The sequence below is a fragment of the Chlorocebus sabaeus genome, chromosome 21 (assembly GCF_047675955.1).
Source record: "Chlorocebus sabaeus isolate Y175 chromosome 21, mChlSab1.0.hap1, whole genome shotgun sequence".
Taxonomy (NCBI): Eukaryota; Metazoa; Chordata; class Mammalia; order Primates; family Cercopithecidae; genus Chlorocebus; species Chlorocebus sabaeus.
Window position 1 is genome coordinate 95,061,366 of NC_132924.1, and position 27,661 is coordinate 95,089,026.

At 35.1% G+C, this 27,661-nt stretch overlaps 1 protein-coding gene across 4 annotated transcripts in view; it reads left to right on the forward strand.

Moving 5' to 3' along the window:
- Positions 1 to 27,661, forward strand: part of PTPRZ1 (protein tyrosine phosphatase receptor type Z1) — a 191,542-nt gene that overhangs the window by 131,492 nt on the left and 32,389 nt on the right. For 2 of the 4 annotated variants that reach the window (XM_007982731.3, XM_007982732.3), the window contains exons 11-14: positions 2,083 to 2,129; positions 7,833 to 11,397; positions 16,656 to 16,800; positions 26,336 to 26,427. In XM_007982731.3, the coding sequence (XP_007980922.3) occupies positions 2,083 to 2,129; positions 7,833 to 11,397; positions 16,656 to 16,800; positions 26,336 to 26,427 (3,849 nt within the window). The remainder of the gene's footprint in view (positions 1 to 2,082; positions 2,130 to 7,832; positions 11,398 to 16,655; positions 16,801 to 26,335; positions 26,428 to 27,661) is intronic. The other 2 variants (XM_007982733.3, XM_007982734.3) reach the window with 1 other exon arrangement.

Genomic DNA, 27,661 nt, shown 5'->3' on the forward strand with positions numbered 1-27,661 from the left:
GTCGAATGCAATATACACTAAAAATATTGAAGAAAAAAGGAAATAAATCCTCAATGTGATAGTTATACATACCCTTCCCCAACCCTTATTATGATTAAATAAGAAAATTATATTTGCCCATTAAAAGTATGAAGTTAGGTGGAGTTAGACCATTTTAAAAAAATTTTAAACACCTTCTTAAGCATATTGAAACAAATGTAAAATAGTTGATATTTTTTCCATAGCCTCTTAACAGTGGAAAAACCTACAGTATGTGCACCACTAACAAGTATTTGATTATGATTTGCCATTATGAGCATTAAATATTTCACAAGTCTATGAAAAAGAGTGGCTACACTTCAAATTATTTTCAGTAAAACTAGGTATTGTCTAATGGGCTTAATTTGAAGATTTTTTACATGCATGAACTTCTTTAGTCATAGCTTTTAGAAAATCATATGGAAGGTCATTTGTCTGTCACAGTTTAGTTGTATCTCATTTTTAAATTCACATGTATTAATTTGCATGGCGATTACAAAAACACAAGTGTTTGAGATGATTGAAATCACTTTAGTTTGGAAACGTAAAAAATAAAGAGCATGAAGAACAGATGGTGAGGAAAGGATTTCATAGGAAGAAAAATAGAAGGAGACCACTAATGATCAAAATAAAATGGTTAGTTTTAACAAGAAAAAAAGTGAGAATTAAAAGTAAGATTGTGATTGTCTCTAGTGAGTACTTTCCTTTTTAAATTACAGGAAGTTGTTTACGTTAAGTAATTTTGAAACAGCTAAGTTGTCAAAAGTATTAACTTTATCTGAATCTTCTTGGGAGCTAGCCATGCTTAACAGATTTCACGTGAATTCTCATTTTACAGTTTTCAATATATCAATACCCAGGAGTCTTGATAAAAATAAACTCAAGAAACTTTGTATTGGAAAACAGACCTGGGTATGATAAACATTTAATGTTGGTTCAGTTATACCTTGAAATTTCTATAGAGTATACATTTCCTTTGAGGACATAAAACAGAACATAAGCAGCATTAGGATAGTGCAGAGCATAAATTGTGGCGATAGCCTGAGATTCCATAAAGCCATGGGAGTTTGAAGAACATCATTATTATAATGCTCAAACCTCACAGTTACTTTGTCTACCATCTTCTTAATGACCCAGGCAGCTCAGACCAAGACTAAAGAAAAATTCTCCCCTGGCCCCTCAGTAATGTAGTAGAGTGGCTAGATTCCTTCTTAGGAAAAGAAAGAACCAGCTTAGTCTTCCCTGACATTCCCTGACAGGTCCTGTTTTAGCGCTGAGATATTCATATGTTGATTCTGATTTGTTGGGGCAGACTTGAATGATCCTGGTCATCAGATTCTTTAAGTAAACAGCATTAGCTGAGTTTCCCTGGGGAGAATGCACAAGATTCACTCTGTTAGTTCTTGATGACAGCAAGGCTGAACCTGCTGGAAAACACTCTTCATTTTACCTGTTGCAGCACCCTGTATAGAAATAGGTATGAGGCCAGATTTGAGGAGTACAGATAATTATTTGTCCTAGGTCAAAATAGAAACTTAAGGAAGAGGTACCTGAATAAGAAAATAAATTCTACCAATTCTCCAGAAAATCCCTGGCATTTCCCCAGCCATGCTTTTATCAGCCCTGCTAAGGATGAAAGTAACTCCGCACTGATGAAAAATTATTTGCGTTTCTTTACACTCAGTTTTATCGGTTTCACTGACCTCCTCTCCGTTCTTAGCTTCAATCAGACTTGGGGGAGTGGGGAATGGGGAAGGGAGTGGAGTGGGAGGTAGAGATCAAGATTTGGGTAGAGTTATATATAAGGAATGGGGAAGGGAGTGGAGTGGGAGAGAGAGATCAACATTTGGGTAGAGTTACATATAAGCTTATGTAGTGTTGTATTGTAGTGTTCAGTAATGTTGAAAACAAAAATTTGGAATTTTTATTGTGAGAAAGTCTATATTTTCAAAGCTGACATTAACTTTTTGGTTCTTTTTAATTTTTTCTTTCACCAAAAGGTAAATCCACAAAGGCTGAAATAGTTGAATAAAAACTTTAATAATTTTGTTTTTAATTTTGTAGAACTTGATCTTTTTCCTGAATTAATTGGAACTGAAGAAATAATCAAGGTATCATAGCCATTTTTATATTTAAATGTTTTAATATTCAACGGTCTATTTTGAATTGTTGCTTAGGTGTTAGGTATTGCCACATGAATAAAAGTTGTGTTGCACGATTCATTGTTTGTGGGGTTAGTTGCTAAGCTTTATATATAGATAGTCACATAATTGATATACATGATTCTCTTATGAAGAAGTTGAAAGATGTTTTGATTGATATAGTACTAAAAAACAAGAAATATAAATGGTGATGAAGAAAAAAACAATGAACTTTAAAAATAGTTATAGCTATGCACTACAGCTATAAACTGGAATTTTTTTTTAGTGTCAAAATTTTTCTGAAGAACTAAAATTATATTTAACCAGTTCTCAATATTGCTACAGTTTGTATATAAATAACCAATGTTGATAGATCAATGATAAATATGGCCCAAAATATAAACTATATATATATTTTTACCCATTTAAATTGTTTATTATTTAATTTGATAAATATTCTTTTACTCGAAGGACATTGTGCTGACAACAGACACTTATACTACGAGTAGTCTCTACTATTTGTAGATAAAATTTACAGATATTTGAGACTATACATTTTAACATTATTTTATTTTTTTAAATAGAGAGGAAATGATTGTTTAATATATTTTATATTTCATCATATGCTCTAATGTGCTGTTCATCATAACTGAAATTATGTATTCAGTTCAGGTGCTATTGTTGATGATAGCATGACTGTGTACATGTGTATAGATTGTGTAGGAGCTGATAAAAGTGTGATAACTAGTGCTGTTATCCAGCAATAAATAACAATTAGGTCTTTCACAGGTAAAAACTATCTTGATATTTTATGCATTTTATGGCTAGTCTCTCTCACAAGGGACTATTTTTCCAAAATGACCAGTCTACCTTTTTACAGGAGTTTATAGATTTCAGCTAAGAATATCTTTATTTGTATGTGTACATACATGTTCACATGCATACGGAGATATATATATATACACACACACACACACACACACCTACAAGTGATCAACAGAATTGAGTCAAAAAAGAAAAAAGATATTATATTTATGCTGAGTTGTTAATTCAAATAATTGGTCTGACACACTGATGTAAGCCCTTTTTTCAGTATTTGGTGCCATGTAGTAAATGATATTCTGTTTAAGTTCCATCTCACATAACATGTATTACACATCACAAATTTTTTAGAAAGGACCAAGGAATGATCAATTATTTTTCATAGTAATTCCCATTACCATGATTCATGATCCATGCTTAGTTACTTTAGTTACAAGATCCATGTTTAGTTATTTTTCTTCTCTATTGCCATTAACACTAAAGCAACTTTTACCATAAGCCTACAAAAGTTATTTAAAATCTTCCAATGTTAATTACTAGTAAATTTCTACATAAAACTATAATATTGTATTTAGTATAATATGTAGCTGTGTGAATAGGCTACACATGTGACTTTATGTAAATTTTTAAGTATTTCCCATTTTCTAATGAACATATACTTCTACATATTTATGAAGTATATAGTGATCAAATCAGGGTAGTTTGCATATCCATTATCTCAAACATTTACCGTTTTTCTGTGTTGGAAACATTTGAGATCCTTTTTTCTACCTATCTGAAAATATATATTATTGCTAACTATAGTCATTCTACAGTGCTATCGAACACTAGAACTTATTATTCCTATCTAGCTGTAATTTTGTACCCTTTAACCAATCTCTTCCTGTCGCCCCCTCCCCACTACATTTCTCAGCTTCTAATAACCATTATTCTAAACTCTACTTCTATGAGATCAACTTTTTTAGCTTCCACATAGGAGTGAGTACACACAGTATTTATCTTTCTGTTCCTGGCTTATTCCACTTACATAATGTAGGTATATCTTTATTTTTGTCATACACTCTACAATAGAGGTCCCTAAAGCTATGCCTGTCACAGTGCCTCTGGTCTTGCCATTTGCATATATGACAAACACAAGCAGATCTTCCTGTTAGAGAAGAATGGGAAGATGTGTGAGCAGGCTGGCTTGTTGTAGTCAGAGAAAAGTTCCTAGATAGGAGGAAAAAAAAGAACTTCAGTGCATCAGCCCAGGTCCCAACAGGAAACAGATGCCACACCCAAGTGGAGTCATGGAGGTTAATTTAATCAAAAAGGACGATTCATAGGTGTGGGAAGTCTTAATGCAAATAAACAAGGGGTTGGCGTTGTACATTTGGGATGAATGATATCAGAGACTTGTTGTTACATCTAAACCTGAAAGGCAAGAAGGCAAGGAGAAGATGCAGAGAGAATGGCACAGCAGGTTCTGTGGTCTCTGTAATGGGACAGTGTCATCCTGTGGTGACCAGTTAGGTAAGGAACCTCCCAGGGAATAACCACATTCTCTGGCTACCCACCTAGAACAGAATGGAGACAGGTGGAGAGAGGCTGTGGAAAGCAAAATAAGAAGATACAGTACACTGAGAAAGGAGTCACCTGAGAAGGCAGAGTAGAATTAAAAATCAATGTTATTACTTGTTGATAGAAGGCTATGATCTAGAAGAAAATGAGGAGGAGAAAGAATTCTTATGACATTAGGCTTATTTGGTTTGTGGGGCTTTACCCATCGTGGTAGGGCCCAAAGAAACAGCCGCTGTAATTCTTTGAGCTGGAAGAATCCTTGGCACTGCCAAGGGAGAGGGAGCCAGCTACCAACACACAGATGGGGATTTAAAATAAAGAATACAGGAGCAGTGATTGGTAAGCTTGGCTTGGCAAATTGGTAGTAGGTTTTGGGATTGAAATTAACTGTTGTATTAATAATATATTGTCAAATCGAAAGAGACCTGTGTCATAATGTGTCTTCCTGGAGCATGATCATGAGATGGGACGAAAACAGTGCTTAACCAATCCTTTGGTTCCTTAACCAATGAAAAGGAACTATTCACTTCCTTGACTTCATGCAGGAATGAATGACAGGCTAGAAAATGCATGGAATGTATTCATAATGACTTTCAATCCTTGAATATAGAAAAAAAGAGTTTGAAGGATATTTCTTAGATCCTCTCCAAAAGGAAATGTATGACTTTCCGAGACAAAGTATCTGTAGCATGATCATGGATTCACACTAAATTTTTTAAATGAAGTTATGAAGGATAACATATGATACAGCTCGAAACTACAATGGAAGAAAGAGTCACAATAACTCCATAAAGAAATTGTAGGAAAGAGTGTTAAAATATTTGTATTCAGATATGAATAAAGTAATCATAGGGCATGAATGATATGTTCTTCTTAAAATGTTGACACAGCCAATGTGACCTTTTAGAGATCAACAAGACATGGTAGGATAGGATTAATGAAGGTCTAATCACCTTCACCAGGTTCTGAGAGGTTCTGAACCTCATAAAGTTATAGAACTCATTTGTATCTGATGTGTGTATAGTTTTTTTCCCCAAATATGTATCAAGAAGAGGTGTGTAGCATTATATTATAATAAAAATTTTATGAAAATTTACATTGCTTATAGGAGGATATGATAAAGTATGTTTATGTGGAAATGTAAGCAAAGACAAAGAAATGTAATAGTATGGTGGAAGTCAAGAGACATTGTTAGATCATATAGAGAAAACAGGTGACATATCTTTGGGGAACTTTTGCTGTGAAGGAGAGATGAGAAGTAGAATAATAACTAGAAGGTGAATTAGAGGTTTTCCTTTGTGTTCCCTTTAAATAAGAGAGATCGGAGTTGATTTAGGCTGATGAGAATGATCTGTTTGAGAATTTCAGAAAACAAATTGGAAACACAAAATAGGTTGAACTACTCAATTACGTTCAATTCCCAGGTTCATGATACGGAATAGATCTAAACCACAGAAGTGGGAATTAGCTTTAGAAAGGAAGGAAAACAACTCTTTAGTTCTAACAGGACAGGAGGGGCAAGGGGAACTTGGTTGGCCCCTGTTTTTAGTGTTAGGAAGAAGTGTGTTTTTGACTAGTGGCTTCTTTTCCCTGTAAACAGGAAGGCCATCTGCTGAAAATGGGAGGAAAGGACAGGAAAATGAAGGTTTAAACAGAGTTTTGGCAGAGGGAAAGAGTGTGGAGTGATACCAGAAAACCAGGCGAATATTTAGGTTTGCAAAAGCAAGGAAGAGTTTAGAAACTCCACACTGCCAAGCTTAATATTGATCCTCAGCAAAACTCTGGATCAAATTATAAAACAAATATTTATGAGAACTTCTAAGGAAAGAAGAGATAATTGGCACCAACCAATTTTCCCTAAAAGCAAGTCAAGGCAAATTATTCTTATTTCCTTTTGCATGAAGTTTTTAGGTTTGTAGATTATGGGAATGTTTTATTGAGGAAATTATTTCGCAAAATCTCTCAGGTGGTCCTTGTGAACAAGGTATCACACAGAATGTAAAACTTCTTGAAGACTACTGACTACTTGTAAGGAAATTTGTCAAGGGAATCTGAGAGAGTAGCTATTTTTAGCACGCAATATAATTCAGATCAAGTGCACTAACTTCCTAGAGTTGTCACATATGCTTCAGAAAATACAACCAGCCAAATAATTAAACCGTAAATAATGAGGCCATCATTAAGCTTGGAATCGTGTGTTTCATACAGTGCAGATTTCCATGTGTATGACTCATGTTCATGAGCACACACAGTTAAGATTCAGATTCTTTCTTCTGATATTGGTCAAGTTCTCAATGGCTGTACTCAGTAATTTTTTTCTTCTTTTAAGTAACACGGCCTTAAAATATCTAATAGATGATCAAATGACAATTCTAACAAGTTGTTGGGTACAAAGATACTGACAAAATCATGTCCCACATAAACTTAAAAAAAAATCTTGATAACTTTGACAATTGAGATTTCTAAGTATATAGGTATATAGTTAGATATAATATGCCCAGTTTTGTGTATGTGTGTGTATGTGTGTGTATATATATACACACAGAGAGAGAGAGAGAGAGAAAGCATAGGTCTTGGTTGACTTCTAGTCAGAAGACTAGAAGTCTCCCCCTGGTCATTGCATGGAAGATTCAGCCTCCTGATTGGTGAGTCTAAGGGAAACACAAAATTTAAAAACTAAGAGTAGAATCATACTTTGACAAGTTGCCTTTGAAGTATCTGCCTAAGTCTTAAGTGGAAAATATTTTTTAAAAAGGGAAAATAAAACCAAACACCTCTTTTAGTTCTAAATCTTCCCTTTATTATGACCTTAAAATTGTGATTTGTTCTAAAAATATATTATTAAGTATTCTGAATGTTCAACTACTTTGGTCTTTGAAATAGTTTCATCACCAATTCTTATTACAATAAGCTAATGGCTATTTACCTTGATGCCTGACGCACAAAGAAATATAAACACAACAAAATAAATACCATATTAAATAACACTGTCAATAAATAACTACAGTGTGTCTTCCTTTTAAATATGTGGTATCTATTCATTTAACCACTTCTTTCCATAGCATTAAAATAAAGGCAGCCATAAATTAGGTGTTTTCATTACGTTTAATTATTTCCCTGGAGAGTGGATGATAAAGGTTGTAGGTTAGAAGCATGCATTGTACAGAATGGTGTTTTATGAGGATAAGAAGTTCCCAAGGTACCACAAGTGATGATTGGCAGTATAAGATATTATGAAGATTTTTTCTCTTATTTCCTTATGACTCATTAAATCTTATTTGCTTTTCAAAGGAGGAGGAAGAAGGAAAAGACGTTGAAGAAGATGCTGTTGTGAATCCTGGTAGAGACAGTGCCACAAATCAAATCAGGAAAAAGGAACCCCAGATTTCTACCACGACACACTACAATCGCATAAGGACGAAATATAATGAAGCCAAGACTAACCGATCCCCAACAAGAGGAAGTGAATTCTCTGGAAAGGGTGATGTTCCCAACACATCTTTAAATTCCACTTCCCAACCAATCACTAAATTAGCCACAGAAAAAGATATTTCCTTGACTTCTCAGACTGTGACTGAACTGCCACCTCACACTGTGGAAGGTACTTCAGCCTCTTTAAATGATGGCTCTAAAACTGTTCTTAGATCTCCACATATGAACTTGTCGGGGACTGCAGAATCCTTAAATACAGTTTCTATAACAGAATATGAGGAGGAGAGTTTATTGACCAGTTTCAAGCTTGATACTGGAGCTGAAGATTCTTCAGGCTCCAGTCCCGCAACTTCCGCTATCCCATTCATCTCTGAGAACATATCCCAAGGGTATATATTTTCCTCCGAAAACCCAGAGACAATCACATACGATGTCCTTATACCAGAATCTGCTAGAAATGCTTCTGAAGATTCAACTTCATCAGGTTCAGAAGAATCACTAAAGGATCCTTCTGTGGAGGGAAATGTGTGGTTTCCTAGCTTTACAGATGTAACAGCACAGCCCGATGTTGGATCAGGCAGAGAGAGCTTTCTCCAGACCAATTACACTGAGATACGTGTTGATGAATCTGAGAAGACAACCAAGTCCTTTTCTGCAGGCCCAGTGATGTCACAGGGTCCCTCAGTTACAGATCTGGAAATGCCACATTATTCTACCTTTGCCTACTTCCCAACTGAGGTAACACCTCATGCTTTTACCCCATCCTCCAGACAACAGGATTTGGTCTCCACGGTCAATGTGGTACGCTCGCAGACAACCCAACCGGTATACAATGGTGAGACACCTCTTCAACCTTCCTACAGTAGTGAAGTCTTTCCTCTAGTCACCCCTTTGTTGCTTGACAATCAGATCCTCAACACTACCCCTGCTGCTTCAAGTAGTGATTCGGCCTTGCATGCTACGCCTGTATTTCCCAGTGTTGATGTGTCATTTGAATCCATCCTGTCTTCCTATGATGGTGCACCTTTGCTTCCATTTTCCTCTGCTTCCTTCAGTAGTGAATTGTTTCGCCATCTGCATACAGTTTCTCAAATCCTTCCACAAGTTACTTCAGCTACCGAGAGTGATAAGGTGCCCTTGCATGCTTCTCTGCCAGTGGCTGGGGGTGATTTGCTATTAGAGCCCAGCCTTGTTCAGTATTCTGATGTGCTGTCACATCTGACCACTACTCATGCTGCTTCAGAGACGCTGGAATTTGGTAGTGAATCTGGTGTTCTTTATAAAACGCTTATGTTTTCTCAAGTTGAACCGCCCAGCAGTGATGCCATGATGCATGCACGTTCTTCAGGGCCTGAACCTTCTTATGCCTTATCTAATAACGAGGGCTCCCAACATATCTTCACTGTTTCTTACAGTTCTGCAATACCTGTGCATGATTCCATGGGTGTAACATATCAGGGTTCCTTATTTAGTGGCCCTAGCCATATACCAATACCTAAGTCTTCATTAATTACCCCAACTGCATCATTACTGCAGCCTACTCATGCCCTCTCTGGTGATGGGGAATGGTCTGGAGACTCTTCTGATAGTGAATTTCTTTTACCTGACACAGATGGGCTAACAGCCCTTAACATTTCTTCACCTGTTTCTGTAGCTGAATTTACACATAAAACATCTGTGTTTGGTGATGATAATAAGGCGCTTTCTAAAAGTGAAATAATATATGGAAATGAGACTGAACTGCAAATTCCTTCTTTCAATGAGATGGTTTACCCTTCTGAAAGCACAGTCATGCCCAACATGCATGATAATGTAAATAAGTTGAATGCATCTTTACAAGAAACCTCTGTTTCCATTTCTAGCACCAAGGGCATGTTTCCAGGGTCCCTTGCTCATACCACCACTAAGGTTTTTGATCATGAGATTAGTCAAGTTCCAGAAAATAACTTTTCAGTTCAACCTACACATACTGTCTTTCAAGCATCTGGTGATACTTCACTTAAACCTGTGCTTAGTGCAAACTCAGAGCCAGCATCCTCTGACCCTGCTTCTAGTGAAATGTTATCTCCTTCAACTCAGCTCTTATTTTATGAGACCTCAGCTTCTTTTAGTACTGAAGTATTGCTACAACCTTCCTTTCAGGCTTCTGATGTTGACACCTTGCTTAAAACTGTTCTTCCAGCTGTGTCTAGTGATCCAATATCGGTTGAAACCCCCAAGGTTGATAAAATTAGTTCTACAATATTGCATCTCATTGTATCAAATTCTGCTTCAAGTGAAAACATGCTGCACTCTACATCTGTACCAGGTTTTGATGTGTCGCCTACTTCTCATATGCACTCTGCTTCACTTCAAGGTTTGACCATTTCTTATGCAAGTGAGAAATACGAACCAATTTTGTTTAAAAGTGAAAGTTCCCACCAAGTGGTACCTTCTTTGTACGGTAATGATGAGTTGTTCCAAACGGCCAATTTGGAGATTAAGCAGGCCTATCCCCCAAAAGGAAGGCATGAATTTGCTACACCTGTTTTATCAATTGATGAACAATTAAATACACTAATAAATAAGTTTATACATTCCGATGACATTTTAACCTCCACCAAAAGTTCTGTTACTGATAAGGTATTTGCTGGTATTCCAACAGTTGCTTCTGATACATTTGTATCTACTGATCATTCTGTTCCTATAGGAAATGGGCATGTTGCCATTACAGCTGTTTCTCCCAACAGAGATGGTTCTGTAACCACAACCAAGTTGCTGTTTCCTTCTAAGGCAACTTCTGAGCTGAGTCATAGTGCCAGATCTGATGCCGATTTAGTGGGTGGTGGTGAAGATGGTGACACTGATGATGATGATGGTGATGATGATGATGACAGAGATAGTGATGGCCTATCCATACATAAGTGTATGTCATGCTCATCCTATAGAGAATCACAGGAAAAGGTAATGAATGATTCAGACACCCACGAAAACAGTCTTATGGATCAGAATAATCCAGTCTCACATTCACTATCTGAGAATTCTGAAGAAGATAATAGAGTCACAAGTGTATCCTCAGACAGTCAAACTGGTGTGGACAGAAGTCCTGGTAAATCACCATCAGCAAATGGGCTATCCCAAAAGCACAATGATGGAAAAGAGGAAAATGACATTCAGACTGGTAGTGCTCTGCTTCCTCTCAGCCCTGAATCTAAAGCATGGGCAGTTCTGACAAGTGATGAAGAAAGTGGATCAGGGCAAGGTACCTCAGATAGCCTTAATGAGAATGAGACTTCCACAGATTTCAGTTTTCCAGACACTAATGAAAAAGATGCTGATGGGATCCTGGCAGCAGGTGACTCAGAAATAACTCCTGGATTCCCACAGTCCCCAACACCATCTGTTACTAGCGAGAACTCAGAAGTGTTCCACGTTTCAGAGGCAGGTTAGTTATGGATCAGAAGGACAGATTGAGGTGTGGTAGTTTGCTTGCTCTAAAAGTAAAACAAAAATTATGAACAGATAGAAATTTGGTAAAATGGTACATCATCATTTTTAAAATCAGAACATTCAAGAAATCAGTCTCCAGTTTCTAAAGTATAATTTTATTTACTATTTCAAACAATTGTTTAACACGTTTTGGTTTTTAATTTGATTCTCTCCAAACAAAACAATTTTTATTTATTGTCAATATTTCATACTCTACAGGATGCCTTTTATGGGTGGGGGCAATTCTGTTTGCATAATACATTTTTAGTACTCTGCTTTTAAAATAAGATCAGAGGATGCTATTTTAGATGATTTTAATTTTCATACTTTTGTTCTAAAATAACTTGTAAACTAATTCTATTTAATTATAAAATGAATTATTAAATCTGAGGGTAATGTAACATAAACACTTCTCTCTGACACACCCTCATAGAAAGGAATTACTTAATTTGCACATTCATATCAACTTGGGGAGCTTTATTTATTTTATTTATTTATTTATTTATTTATTTATTTATTTATTTATTTTCTTTGAGACAGAGTCTCACTCTGTTGCCCGGGCTGGAGTACAGTGGCGCGATCTCGGCTTACTGCAAGCTGTGTCTAGTGACACCTCCCGGATTCACGCCATTCTCCTGCCTCAGCCTCCCGAGTAGCTGGGACTACAGGTGCCTGCCACCAGGCCCGGCTAATTTTTTTATATTTTTAGTAGAGACGGGGTTTTCACCATGTTAGCCAGGATGGTCTCGATCTCCTGACCTCGTGATCCGCCCGCCTCGGCCTCCCAAAGTGCTGGGATTACAGGCGTGAGCCACTGCGCCAGGCCTGGGAGCTTTATTTTTTTAAAAAATGTTTTATTACTAAGTTTTGAGAGTTAATGATGAAGTTAAAAAATTTTTAATTTTTTTTCTTTCTTTATCTTAACGTTGCCTAAAGAGGGCAGTGTAAACCATCAAAATACATTTTACTTTATGCCTGCTGTTTGTTACACACCTTTTTAAGTTAAATAAAGGGCATTAATATGTACAGTATATATAGGTATTGTATGGCAAGATGTAAAACACGAAACATTTTTCTGTAGAAATGAATTTCATTTGTGAATATATTTTATGCAAATTAGGTTACTGACCAGATGTTTCTTAGAGCAGATTATGTGCAGTGTATATAATACAGATGTCTGCTTTAAATGCCAATGGAAAGAAGAGGGAAGTTCAATTCTATTAAGTATAGAAAATTAATACTTTCATTGAATTGGTCATAAGAATTTTATAATTTGCTTTTATTAAATGTGAAGGTATTTTGAAATTTAATAATGAAACTATTTAAATCTTAACATTAAGTTAAACGATAGGCTAATGTAACGAAATGCACTCATTGTATAAAAATGAATATTTGTAATGCAGAACATAGACATCAGTCTCATTAGGATATTTTTCCTCTTTGCTATTTCATCTTTTGAATTAGTTGTATATTTTTTTCTTCAGTGCAGCAGCAATTAAAAGTTTGTACATTTTGATAGAGAAGTTTTTCTGTATTATGAATTGATACCTATTTAACATTGCATTTTAAACACTTAAATGCTGATATGTGAGAATGAATAATGAATCCATAGGTCACTATAGTCATTAGTGCTGTCATATATATGAACTGTTATCTGTTCTCAATTATAGTAGTTGCATTTTAATTTTCATTAGATTTATGCTAAAAGAAAATATCAGGAATCCGTCTATCTATTTTACCAGGTAGTGACATTGATATGTTCTTGCTAGACTATACTATTATAGAAAGATATATATAATGAGATGCTAAACCTAAAATTATTGACTAAAGCTTAACGAGTTTCTCTTCAGTGCACTAATTAGATTTATTTAATTATCAAGAGTATGTTCTCCCACTAATTAGGATAAAACAATATGAATATGACATCCAACATTATCAAGTAACGTAATTAGTGAAGTAAATAAGATCAAACAAGATTAGGGGAAAATTCTGGCCTATTTTTAAAACTGTATCTATAAAATCATATGTAGTCTGTCTTATCCAATAATTGAATATATCCTTTCATCAAATGCATGCAGACTAGCTCTGAAACTTAAAATTTTATGGTGTATTTCTAGAATGCAGAACAATTTACAGGATATGTTCTTCAAAATACTATAGATAAAGCAAATGTTAGTATCCACAATTTATAAATGAGTACACTGAGACCCAAAGATACTAGATTATTTGATCCAGGTCACATGAGTAAATACAAAACTGAGCCTGGAAATGTGTTATTGGTGTCTCTGTCTTAAAGACTATGCTTTCATGTTGGGGACCAATTAAATAAATGTCATGCTTAAATTGTAACACCCAAATTATACTATCTTATTCTCAAAACATATTTTAAAATGTTAATCTTAGTTTTTTATTTCTTAATTACCTATAAATTAAATCTTTTAATTTAGGTAACTCCTATATATTACTGAGCCATACAAAAACAGATATTTTAGTCTCAAATAAAAACAAAATCAGTACAATTAGTTCTTCATTATAAAACACAAAGCCACCAGCTGATTGTGCTTTCGTATGATATCCCATCTTGTGTAAAAGCTAGGTTTCATGCCATAGAGTGATCATTCTGACTCCTTAATTAAAGGATTTAAGATCAAATATCCCAGAGCACTTTTGAGAAAAGTTTATACACAAGAGTACATGTGTGTGCATGTGTGTATACAGTGCCTGTATATAAATATGTGTATATGGTGTATTTACATCTATAATGCACTATATATCTTACATATATATTGCATATATGATTGGACATATCATATATATGTATGCTATACATATATAAATGAAATATGTAATATTATATATATATACACCCATATACATGTTGCTTTGAAAATTTGTGGCCATTGAAGACCTGCATAATTATATAAGCTTACTTCGTGCATGCATTAATCTACATCACTGGTTCTCAAATTTTAACATAGATCAAAATCAACTGGAGGACTTGTCAAAACACAAATTGCTGACCCTTACACACAGAGTTTCTGCTTCAGAAGATTTGGTGTGGTTTGAGTGAAGCCCAAAATTTGCATTTCTAAGTTATGGCGATGTTGATGCTGCTATTCTGGGGATCACACGTCAAGAAAAACTGATATAGATAATAATATTAACCACCATTTATACTATATGAGGTACCAAGGACTTTGCTAAGTGAATGTTTTCATTTATTACTGACACACTTACTTTCCACCTAGGTTAACAATAGTTAAAATAGACAAAAGTGCATAAAAAAGTGTGAAGACAACCGTGCATAAAATAAGATATTTTTCTAAATTTTATAAGGAAATGCTCATTGCATTCACCATCAGGTTATTTAGGTGACTAGATGATTCTAGATGAGTCTCCACAAAATAATGGCCAGAGCTTAGGATTAACATTTTTTAAAATGGAGGCTTGGGCTTTTCTCACGAGAATATTAGCTACAATTCAGGGCTTAGTAGGCTTAGAACATTTTTACTTTTTATACAGTTTTATGATTTTCAATCACACCTTTGGATTCCATTTTTTCTAGTAAATGCATTTGTAGTTATAAGAACAAACATCTTGGGAAATGTGTGTGCCATTTATATTCCTGTGATACATTACATTTATTTGTTTGTTTGTTTGTTTATGTATTTATTCTGAGAAAGAGTCTCACTCTGTTGCCCAGGCTGTAGTGCAGTGGCGTGATCTCAGCTCACTGGAACCTCCGCCTCCCGGATTCAAGCAATTCTCCTGCCTCAGTTTCCCAAGTAGCTGGGGCTACAAGCACGTGCCATCACACCTGGCTAATTTTTGTATTTTTTCTTTTTTTTTTAATAGAGATGGGGTTTCACCATGTTGGCCACACTGGTCTTGAACTCCTGACCTCAAGTGATCCGCCTGTCTCAGCCTCCTAAAGTGCTGGGATTACAGGGGTGGGCCACCGCGTCCAGCATGATACATTTCCTTTATTAGTGGATTAAATTCCTGGCCCTTTCTGCTACCATCCTTGGTCAATGGAAGAAAGCTATTATTTTAAATCTTAAGTTCTCTCCAATTAGATATGTATTTAATGCTATATATGTGCACTTAGATTAGTCTCAATTTTCTTAAATACTTAAAGTGAAATGAAGTTTCTCTCTCTCTTATTACTTAAGCATCAAAAGTGCCAAGTGCCTAAGAAGGCATGTAGATTTTGACGGGAAACTCAAATGTGGTTTGAGCCCTTATCATAAGATAAGGGCTTTTTGTAGCACTGTCAGCATGCTGTCACGTTAGAAACCGTTCTCATGCTCAATCATCTTGGTTTCCCACTGAACACACCTCAAACAAAGAGGAAGGATTGTTACTGGCCACAAACACTCACAGTTCTGAAACTCTTTTTTTAACAACTTGGAAGATAATCTCTAGTTAAAGTGATTTTCAAAGTGCTAGTGCAATAATGTACCTGACTGGTCCCAAAAATAATCATGTGTCATTTTTTAAAATTAACTCAAGGACCAAATTCAGACTTTTAATTATTTACACTTGCATTATTTCAGAAGAATTTCTTAGATCTACATAATCCTCCAATTCACCTGAAATTGCATTTTTATTTTTTTTGTAGAATACAACAATGGATAAGAAGAGCACTCAAAATAACATTTAAAACCAAACTATATTTAAAATCGAAATAGATTGCTGGGTTGAAAGGTTATCCTAATATAAGAAGAGTTATCCCAAGATTTTTTTCTTCATGAAATTATTAATTGCTTCTAACTATTTACCTAATGGAGGGTTAAAAATAATCCTATTTAAATTTATTTTAGAAAATTAATATATATGGTGATTCAGTAAGTAGCGCTGTTTTTCCTAACCATTCTATTTTAAACCAGTAGTGTTTTTTAAATTTCACTACTTTGATTTTTCTTATTTAGCAAGGCTTTTCAAGGCAGTATTATGGTTGCCTGTTGCCAAGGCACCCCTATCTGGGGGCCAGTCTCTGCTGGGATGTTGTAGTTCTTCATGTCTAATAGCCTGCCTTACGTTTTAAACTTTGTTTTAATTAAATTGGCTTATAATTGTAGATATTCTTTGCATCAAAGAGTCAAAATTTTAAAGGTAAGTAACAGCAATGAAGGTTGCAATTAATCAGTTGAAAAATGCTGTGACTTTTCCTTTACCTTAAATATCAATTCTCTCAATTTTCTCCGACTACAGAGGCCAGTAATAGTAGCCATGAGTCTCGTATTGGTCTAGCTGAGGGGCTGGAATCCGAGAAGAAGGCAGTTATACCCCTTGTGATCGTGTCAGCCCTGACTTTTATCTGTCTAGTGGTTCTTGTGGGTATTCTCATCTACTGGAGGTAAGTTGAGTATTTGTTTTGAAAAATTTAATTCATAAAGCTCAGATTTTGCCCATATTTCATCTGAAAGGTCCTCAAAGCATATTCAAAATTTATTTTCCTTGAAAGCTGCCGTTAATTTATTCAAGGTAAATTTGTGACTCCAAAAGCACAATAATGAAAGAGTTGATTGTTCTTCATACATCAATTAAAGGTAAAATGGAGGAACTTCTACCTGTTACTATTTAACACAGTATTTTGACAGTTGTACTTTCATGTTAATCTAATTAATGGACATCATCATAGCATTTAACAAAAGTCTAAGCTTCTCATTAGTTGTTATAATTCCAAAAATTAAGAAAACATTTTTTATGTAGTAACTAAATTGTTTTTCAATGACAGAAGAGTTTGTACAAGATGCATTTTAACTGTACATACTGATAAAAATGATAACCTGTGCATAAAAGTAAAATCAAGCAATTAAACTATAAATATAATTAGAGAATACAGTTAATGACTATCTTAAGATGCACAGACATTTAAGATTCTTTGTAATTTGCTTTCGGGGTGAAATATAGCTTCGCTGTCTTAAGTCCTTTAAAGGACAAGAATAATTGTACCAATCATAAGCTTTCCATCCTGTGGAAAGCAGAAGACACAGCAAATTAGTGTATTTATTAGGAACATAGCTCAGTATAGCTGTATCTGTTAGAAAACAAAGACTTTATGATGATATAAGGAATCATATGTGTAAACCAAGAAAGGGCATAACATAGTACTTTTATAAAGTATAGCATATTTTTATTTTAAAAGAGAATTTTGTTCAGAAGATACATAATAATTTTTTTTGTTTAGCAACATCTTTCTATAACTTTATCAGCATTCTTCCTGTGTTCTCTCAAAATATATTCTTGTGGTTTATTCTGAAATATTTACCATTTTTATTGATTGTTTCCCACATACCTAGTACTGCGTTAACTATCAGGAAATATCAAAAATGAACAAATGAATGAAAAAAGAGTCAGTGATTTGAAGAAATCTGTGCTTATTGAGGGGAAATAATTTGTCATAAAAATGTATAAAATAGGCCGGGTGCAGTGGCTCACGCCTGTAATCCCAGCACTTTGGGAGGCTGAGGCATGCAGATCACGAGGTCAGGAGATCGAGACAATCCTGGCTAACACAGTGAAACCCCGTCTCTACTAAAAAAACCAAAAAAACAAAAAAATTAGCCGGGTGTGGTGATGGGTGCCTGTAGTCCCAGCTACTTGGGAGGCTGAGGCAGGAGAATGGCGTGAACCCGGGAGGCGGAGCTTGCAGTGAGCCGAGATCGCGCCACTGCACTCCAGCCTGGGCAACAGAGCGAGACTCCGTCTCAAAAAAAAAAAAAAAAAACCCAAACACGTATAAAATATTACACAAAAGTGTATGCATAGCAGTTGAAATCTAGGGCTAAAAGTAGTCAGAGAACAAAGAAGCATGGTAGGCCAGAATGATCAGGGTAAGTGTAAACTAAAATATAGGACTCAAGCTCTGTGGAAGTCAGAAAGGAAAGAAAAAGGGCATCCCAGGCAGGGACACAGCAGGTGCAAAGATCGGGAAGTAGAGATGAGCTGTCTATTGAGTAAAAGCTATTGGATGTTTTGGACACAGTGAGGCCTGGAGCATGTATTAATAGTTGTGTGTAGTTGGACATGGGTTGGCTAGGGTAGAACGTCTTCACAATCAACTGTATTTCATATCTGACTTCCTTTACTAGAACAGAGTAGACTGCACACTATGGAGAACAGATCATGCTTTTGTTACCCCACGTAGCTCAGGAGTCTATTTTGTTCATAAGAAGAAACAAACAAACCTGGTTTCTTTAGTCTGTATCCTAGTGATTCCAATAATTGCCAAAGGGTTTTTTTTTTTTTTTTGGCTAAATATTTCATGCTTAGCAGAGTGCTTTGAACTTAACACATAATCCATAAATGTGTGTTCAACAAAAATAAATATTGCTTTTCTCCCCATTCCCCACTGAACTTGTTGACCAAATTTTTTACCACATTGATATGTGTATTCAGATTACAGGTTTCTATCTAGTCTGATTTTCCCTACCAAACTACTTTTTTAATTAATGGGAGTCTGTGTTAAAAATTGAAAATAAGATGGAGAATATGACTAATTCTGCTTCATAGTAAATAGTGCTAGTATAAAGTTCCAATAAAGATGTCAGAATATTTATAAGATCGAAATTAGTTTCTTAATCTCTGTTATTTAATATTTCAAGTATATTTTCTGAAAATTTGGAAATCAGTATCTTATTTAATACAATTTGATAGTTCATGGAAAATTAAAATCTGGAGAGGTTTCTATCTTCTATTAATAATGGGTCATTTTGTCTGTATTATATGGGGAAAAGATAAAATCACCAGTCAAAAATATATTAATTTGACCTTCACTAAGATATTTCTTTTTTCTTCACAAATAGCACTTTAGGTACCTTGAATGCAGAGTGTAATAGTGTAAAATATATATGAGTATTTTGGCCAGGCACAGTGGCTCACACCTGTAATCCCAGCAATTTGCAAAGGTGAAGTAAGTAGATCACTTGAGGCCATGAGTTTGAGGCCAGTCCAGGCAACATAGTGAGACCTCCATCTCTACAAAATAAAAATAAAAATAAACAATTTAGCTGGGCATGGTAGGGCATACCATACTCCTAGCTTCCCAGGAGACTGAGGTTGGAGGATCACTTGAGCCTAGGGGTCAAGGGTACAGTGAGCTATGATTATGCCACTGCACTCCAGCCTGGGCAACAAAGTAAGACACTGTCTTAAAAAAAAAAAAAAAAAAAAAAAAAAAAAAATCACTTTGATGGTTTTATGTGTATGTTTTATATCTATTAAATGTTCTGATAAAAACTGTCAATCTTAACTATTTTGAAATGTTAAGTAATGTTAGGTATCTGACGTACTAACATCTGTTTGAAGTTAATTCACTAAAATATATAAATTTTGGTAACACAATATACTAGGGGTATTATGTGCTGAATCACAAGATGATAGTTTTTGTTCATTCTTCAAGGTTTATGTGAATTATTCAAATTCCAGTGAAGCTAATTTGTAAATAATATGATTTCACTAGCCAATATATAAACATTTTAGACCTTTGTAAAAGCTACAGCCTGAGAAAAGGTTTAAAAATCTAATGTCATACCAATAACAGTGCTAATAGTAATGTAGTCCTTATGAATTTTTCCAAGTTTATATATTTAAACTTTTTTAAACAGCTTAATTAGGTAATATTAAAATATCGTCAAACTCACCTCTTTAAAGTGTATGATTCAACGGTTTTTAAAGTGTTCTATTATTTCCGTAATGATGTTGTGTTTTTTTGTGTGCTTGTTGGACAGTTGTATATCTTTTTTGGATAAATATGTGTTCAAATTCTTTGCTGCCTATTTTTTAATTGGGTTATTTGTCTTTCTGTTGTTGAGTTGTGGTTTTGTTTGTTTGTTTTGTTTTAAGGAGCAGACAGTTTAATAGGCAAGAAAGATGGGAGAAGGCAGAAGGAAGAAGCTCCCCGTACAGAGACAGAGGGAGGGGGCCTCCAAAGCTGAAAGAGGAGAACCCGAGTTGTGTTTTTTTATATATTCTAGATACAAGTCTAGATCTTATCAGATATCTGATTTGCAATTGTTTTCTCCCATTCCATGAGTTATCTTCTCACTTTCATGATGGTATCTTTTTTAAAGTAGAAAAATTGTTAATTGTGATGAAGCCCAATTCATCTATTTTTTCTCTTACTGCTTGCACTTTCAGTATCATATCTAAGAAGGCATTGCCTAACCCAGCACCACGTTGATTTACTCCTAGATTTTTGTCTAAGTATTTAACAAAATTAAAAGACTCATACTTCCCAGTTACAAAACTTTAATGAAAAGCTACAGGAATCAAGAGAGTCTGGTACTGCCATGAGAATAGACATATAGTTCAATGGAATTGAACTGAGAACCCAGAAATCTTATGTTTACGATCAATGGATTTTAGAAAAGGATCCTAAGACTTTTCAATGGGCAAAGAATAGTCCTTCCAACAGATAGTGCTAGGACAATTGAATATTGAATATCCACATACAGAAAGTCAAGTTGAACCTTTTTCTAACACTATACACAAAAATGAACTCATAAGGGACCATAGATGTCAGTGTAAGAACTATAAAATTCTTAGAAGAAAATTTTTAAGTATGTTTCTAACCTATTTTTAATGAGATATTAATCCTAAAGTTTTATATATAATAAATCTTCTATTTTGCCTAGTTCACCTAACTCGAGATATTCCCCTTATATTTTATATAAACTTTCAGAGGAAGCAGATTTTAGCCAAAAGACAGAACAAATTCAAAGTGAGAAAATCTAGTTATCTTTCCTAGTTCTGCCCAGCATTTGCTATATGGCCTTGGGCATTTCAATTACCCACCTAGGACCTGATTTCTCTTGTTTACCATTTGGGTGGGTTCACTGAATCATCTTTAAGATTGTAGCCAGTCAGGCACGGTGGGTGACTCACGCCTGTAATCCCAGCACTTTGGGATATATATATATATATATGAGAGATATATATTTATGCATATAAATATATATATAATATATATAATTATCTTGATTTTATGTAAATATATATGTATTTTAAAATATATATATATGTGTGTGTGCATATATATATATTTAGCTGGGAACGGTGTCACATGACTTTAATCCTAGCTACTCGGGAGGCTGAGGCAGGAAAATCACTTGAACCTGGGAGGCGGAGGTTGCGGTGAGCGGAGATCACACCATTACACTCCAGCCTGGGCAACAAGAGCGAAAGTTCGTCTCAAAAAAAAAAAAAAAAGGATTGTAGCCAGACCCAGGAATGGAATAATACACATTTCTAGGTTTTCATTATAAAGACTGTGATGAAAAGGCGTAAATTAAATAATCAGATTACCATTGATTGATAGGACCTATGTCTACAAGTTTAAAACAGTCATCACTTTCTTCATCACGCCTGATGGATAATTAGCAGGTGACGTAGTTATCAACACTTAGCACATAGACGTGAAGACATTCACTGCTTATACCGAACAGATGGACTACAGATACTGAATCTTGTCATACATTAAATAATATGCCTTGAAATCATTTTCCAGATGTTTTATGGTATAATTTACATGAGCCATACTATAAGTTTCTAAGATGCAAAAATGACTTCAACAAGGAAGATTTTTCAAAAGGTTTTTTTTTTTTTTGGAAGACAAATTTTTGAAAGCTTTTTTAAGAGTTAGAACCTGAAAAGTACCAAAGGTATACCCAACCAAATGGCACATGATCAAAAGCAATATAGAAAAGGACTTCACATAAACACAATTGTTTTGGCTGGGGATAGGGAGGAGAAAAGCAATATGAATTCTCTCTTGATCTTACACTCAAATTTGTGGGTCACTGAAGATGCCTACTAACCCAGAATGGAGGCCTTCTGGTACCAGATTGCCTTTTAAGTGTACTGTCACATGCTGTATAAAACTGCACTACAAAGTATAACTAACCAATATGCAAATGACCTTCATCCATAATTTAGCCTACACTATCAATTTTTTTTTACTTACAAGCTTTTTGGTATTATTTATAAGGTCCTTTTGGGAAATTAATGCCAAGTAGTGTTATTGGGCTACTTATTTCCTAGAACCAAAAAATATTTGATTACAGATTTGTTTGTTTGTGACAAGAGTAGAATTGGTATTTACCCACAGTACAGTGAACATTAGCAACATATTCAACCTCAATGCCAACATGTTTTAATTTACCGTTTTATATTCTGTGAGATGCTGCCTTCTTCCCATTAAGTCATAGTTATTGGTACATCCTCTGTCGATCCATCTGCCCATCTAGCCACCCATTCATCTATCCTTCTCTACCTGTATATCTCATATCTCCCTCCAAAATGCTTTGAGATTTCAAGTTGTCCCATTTGAGGCTAAGGTAGGTAAAGAGAATCCAGGATGCAGCTGAACAACATGTGATTGGTGGGATTTACTTGCTACTAGAAATCCATCTAATCATTCAACAAATCTTGAACACCTATTCTACTACTGGCACAGTATTAAGAGTCAGTTTTACATAAAATTAAGAGATATGGTCCCATCTTTTAAAAATGTAATAAAAATATAAGCACAAAACAAATATATTAGAAAATAATTACACTAACCACCAATTAAGGAAAAATACTTAAATAATGTAAAATAATGTCCAAGAAATGAAGATTGCTCTTAGATTGATTAAGTGTATTTTTCAACACAGTCTTTTTTTTTTTTTTTTTTTTTTTGAGAGAGAGAGTTTCGCTGTTGTTGCCCAGGCTAGAGTACAGTGGTGCGATCTCAGCTCACCACAACCTCCGCCTCCCTGGTTCAGGCGGTTCTCCTGCCTCAGCCTCTTGAGAAGCTGGGATTGCAGGCATGCGCCACCACGCCTGGCTAATTTTTTGTATTTTTCGTAGAGACAGGGTTTCTCCATGTTGGTCAGGCTGGTCTTGAACTCCCGACCTCAGGTGATCCGCCTGCCTCGGCCTCCCAAAGTGCTGGAATTACAGGCGTGAGCCACCATCCCCGGCCAAAACAGTCTTTATATAGGCTTATGTGAATAGAAATTTGGGTTAGGTGCAGTGGAAAAGGAGAAGCTGCAGTGCTAAAGGCCGCTTAGGAAATGAAAGCCCATTTCACAGAGAAGATACCTCTGACCTGTCTTGAAAGAAGACAGTGTTTGCCTGGCATATTGGTGAGTGAGATACTTTGGTTAGAAGGAGAGGTATGTTTAAAGCAGAGTATGTAAATACTGAGTTAGGAGATAAAAGGCAGGTTTATTTAGCTACAATGTTATATTATTAGAGTATAAACTTCAAAAGAAGAGTCTAACAGGGTGAGGACCACAGACAGGTAGGGTTTAAGTATTGAGAAACCTTGGGTATTATAATCTAAATATCTGTAAAATATATAACTAGAATACATGAGCAAAAGTAAAAGATAGATGTGAACCCATTAGAGCTGTAAGAGTGGAGCAGGAAGACCTGTTCTTTGAGTACCATTGAGTACTTAGAAGGGAATGAGTTTTGAGTTAGTAGAAGACAAAAAACAAAAAACAAAAAATCTAGCAAATAAGGAGGATTCAAAAGGAGTGATCTCCTTCTCACTGAAGGTATTCGGACTGGACCTTCTTAACCATAGGTTAGAGATGCTGCTGAAGGGATTCTTGTATCAGCTGTGATATTGCACTAGCTTTTTAAAGGCATTTTACAATGTTAAGATTCGTTGAAATATTTTTCAAAACATTTCACCAGCTTGTGTAACTATATTTTGGAGAAATCAAAAGGATTTTAATTCCGTGATCTTAAAAGCATGTATCAAGTCCAGCGTTTCCACATCAATATGTCAGAACATGCTCCATTCATAGTTGCACAGATAAGCCAAACTTTCTCCATAGTTTCTGCCACAATCTGGTTTCAATTCTGCTCATGTGGGCCTTCTGTAGGATAGTTTCTGTGGCCCGCATGTCTCTCATTCCTCATCAGTCTGCCGTAATCTCCACTTTCCAGGATATTTACCTAGTTAGGAGGGTCCCTTTGACCCTTGTTTCTGTATCCACTCACCTTTTCCTTATATGACCTGCTCACTCTTGAAGCTATTTCTATGTTCTCTCAATATATCTTCTCTCAGGTGTGATTATCAAAGGCTTACACTACCACAGCAGATGACCAATTTTGCTGTGTACGTCATTACTTTAAGTTTTTTGTTTATTTGCTTGTGACATTAAGGTTATAAGTAAACTATATAATTTTACACTACTCCTACTTATAGAAGTTCATTCATCAGAGAAATGCTTCGGGGTTACCTCCAGCGTGACACACATGCTCCCGAGCACTAAAGACTAACACTGCAATGATTGAGACAAAGTAGTTTGCCTTGTGAGGCTTACCTTCTGATGAGAAGAGACCAATTATAAACATGGAAAACAAATAAAAACTTAAATAACAGTATTTCAAATAGTGATGTGCCATAGAGCAAACAAAAGGGCAAAGAATAGTGACTTAGTGGGATGCCCTGACACTTAGCTGTCATGGTCAAGGGAGGAGTCAGAGGGATCGGCATTTGGGCCAATGCAAAAGTGATGGGAAGAGGCAGGAAGCCAGGGGAATGGCAAGAGCCAAGGCCCTGAGATGCTACTGACAGGGCTTCTTCAGAGGTGAAGGAGAGGACCAGTGTGGGCTGGATACTTGTGGGTGAGGGAGAGAATTGCAGGAAAGGAAACTACTGAAGTAGGTGGGGGCCAGGTCAGGTTTTAAAAAGGTCTTAAAGCCCTTGCTAATGTAACTGAATGTAATTCTAATTGCAGTGAGAAGCCATTCAAGAATTTTATCTAAAGGAAGTAATTTACTAGAAAAAATAAAGACTTAGGTGTGTCACTATGTAGTAACAAATGTTACATTAAAACTCATTAGGATAAATGCCTTGTAGCTTGAAGGTTTAGATGGAAAGTGAGATTGGCGTTTTCAGTCAAACAGAACTCAAGTGTTTCAGTTTAACCACTCAAGAATATTGCTCCAAATAAATTAAATGACCTACATCAAAGAGTGTCATTAGCAGTTTTAATTATCCAATTTTTTACAGTTAAAGATGGTTGGCCTTAGTTTATAGCAGTAGTTGGTTCTTTGCTCTTCTTGATAGTTTGTGGTGTGTTTTTACCAGATGTTACTGTTATTATCTGAATGAAAATAGATTCAGGTGACATTGTAGATCATAATTGTCATTGAATCTGAATATATTCATTCTCGAAACCCTCATCAACAAAGCTAGCATCTGTTGGAAAGAAAATCACCCCTGTTTTTGGTCGTATGCTCATTGTTTTCCCATTTAAGTTCTGTCACTCCTGCATTATTACAGCATAAAACTACTTTCTTTTTTCATCAAAATGTTACCACTGTGTAGTTTCATTTCTACATAGTTCATAGTTCATTTCTATGTACTATGCACTGTGTAGTTAATTTCTACATGGTTCATTTCTACATAGCTTGTTGCTTTTTGCTAGCAGCTGTATATGCTCAGAAGGACATGGTCATTTAAATATTGAGTGAAAATAGCTTTGGACATTATTTCTTTTCTTCTCTGGCTCTATCCAAGATGACAGGACATTTTTTGGTATTATAGCCACAATGGAAGAATGTGTGGGGCATTGAGGTTTCCTATATTAACAAAGTATCATTCAGTACTTTGAACCCAGCTACAACTTCAAATTCTATCTGTGCTTTTAGCATGCCTGATATCTACTTGCTCTTCTGCATCTGGTGCAGGTAAACTGAGATAAATTTTATAATTTAATATCTTTTAATTTGTTAAAATGGATGTAGATCCAGCAATCCCTCTTCTGGGTATATACCTGCTTTTGTTTTAATTCTGGAGATTTCTGTCATAATTTTAAGCAGCTCAGAAGTTGTCTTATTATCCGTAGCAACTAGTAGTATAAATTGTTTTCTTTTATTTCCAGGAAATGCTTCCAGACTGCACACTTTTACTTAGAGGACAGTACATCCCCTAGAGTAATATCCACACCTCCAACACCTATCTTTCCAATTTCAGGTAATGGCTTAAAGTGTGACCATGAGTAGCTGGTAGATATTGAACAAAAAGCACAATGTTGAAAGGTTTATTTTTACTGGTATACTATGCAAATTGCTATTTGTAGATTAGTAAATTTTTGTGTTGCCCCAAATATTTATTACATCATGTTTAAGGTACTAAGGTTTATATTCTGTCCTCATTAATTTTAAACATTCTTAACCATAAAGGTGATATTGCAAAATTAATTTATAATTGTTCAGGTGTATTATGTTAAAAACATAAACATTTATAGCAATAAAATATTAGTTAAGAATAATGGTGACTTTTACTCGTTCCCATTATGTTAATGGAAACCCAAGCAACAAAAGTCAGATTAAGTCATGGAAACCCAAGCAGCAAAAGTCAGATTAAGTCAATGCAGAAAATGTGGATGGGAAGAAAATGACAAAAATAAGGATAAAGTCTTGTTCCTTTCTGATTACTTGAGTTTATGTGAGAAAAGGTGGGTTTTGTTTTTGTTTTTTAACCTACATTAGAAAAAAAGATCTATAAAATTGTGGTGGTAATAGTAGGAAAAGCCATGAACACAAAGAATGTATGGCTGTTTGAAATAATCTCTCAGAATGTTGAACAGTTGAATATTTGGGAAGACTTTAGCTATTTTTGTCATAATTTATCTGAATAACAGTATTCAAAGGTAGCCAGGGTCATTTTGATAAAGTCATCCATTAACCCTAGAGTTTACACTGTAAGTAAAATCATAGTCAGTCATTTTTAATATAAATTCAAGAGATGCATGTGCAGGTTTGCTACATGAACATGTTGCATATTCAAGCCACTGATTTAATTGACATTTTATAATGTCTTAGATTGAAAAGTGACAACAAAAAATAGTGGTCTAGAATTGTGTGATCTGGAAAATAGAGGACTATAAAAGGAAGAGAACTTAAGAAACTAGGAATACAAAAGGAGAAATTCATCTATGGGACCATTTTACAGATGGCACTTTTTAAATTCTCTGACTGATGCTCCATATTCTATTGCTAGAGGCTCAAGTTCTACATGATGTTATTCTCTGAAATCTCATGACTTAAAAAAAACAGAAAAAAAGACAAACATTTTATTTATATTTTACATTTATATGTTGATGTTTGTTATATGTTTATATCATATATGATATATATTATTTATATATTTAACTATGTATGATATTTTCTTTTTGTGCCTTATAAACTTAGGAATTACAAGTGTT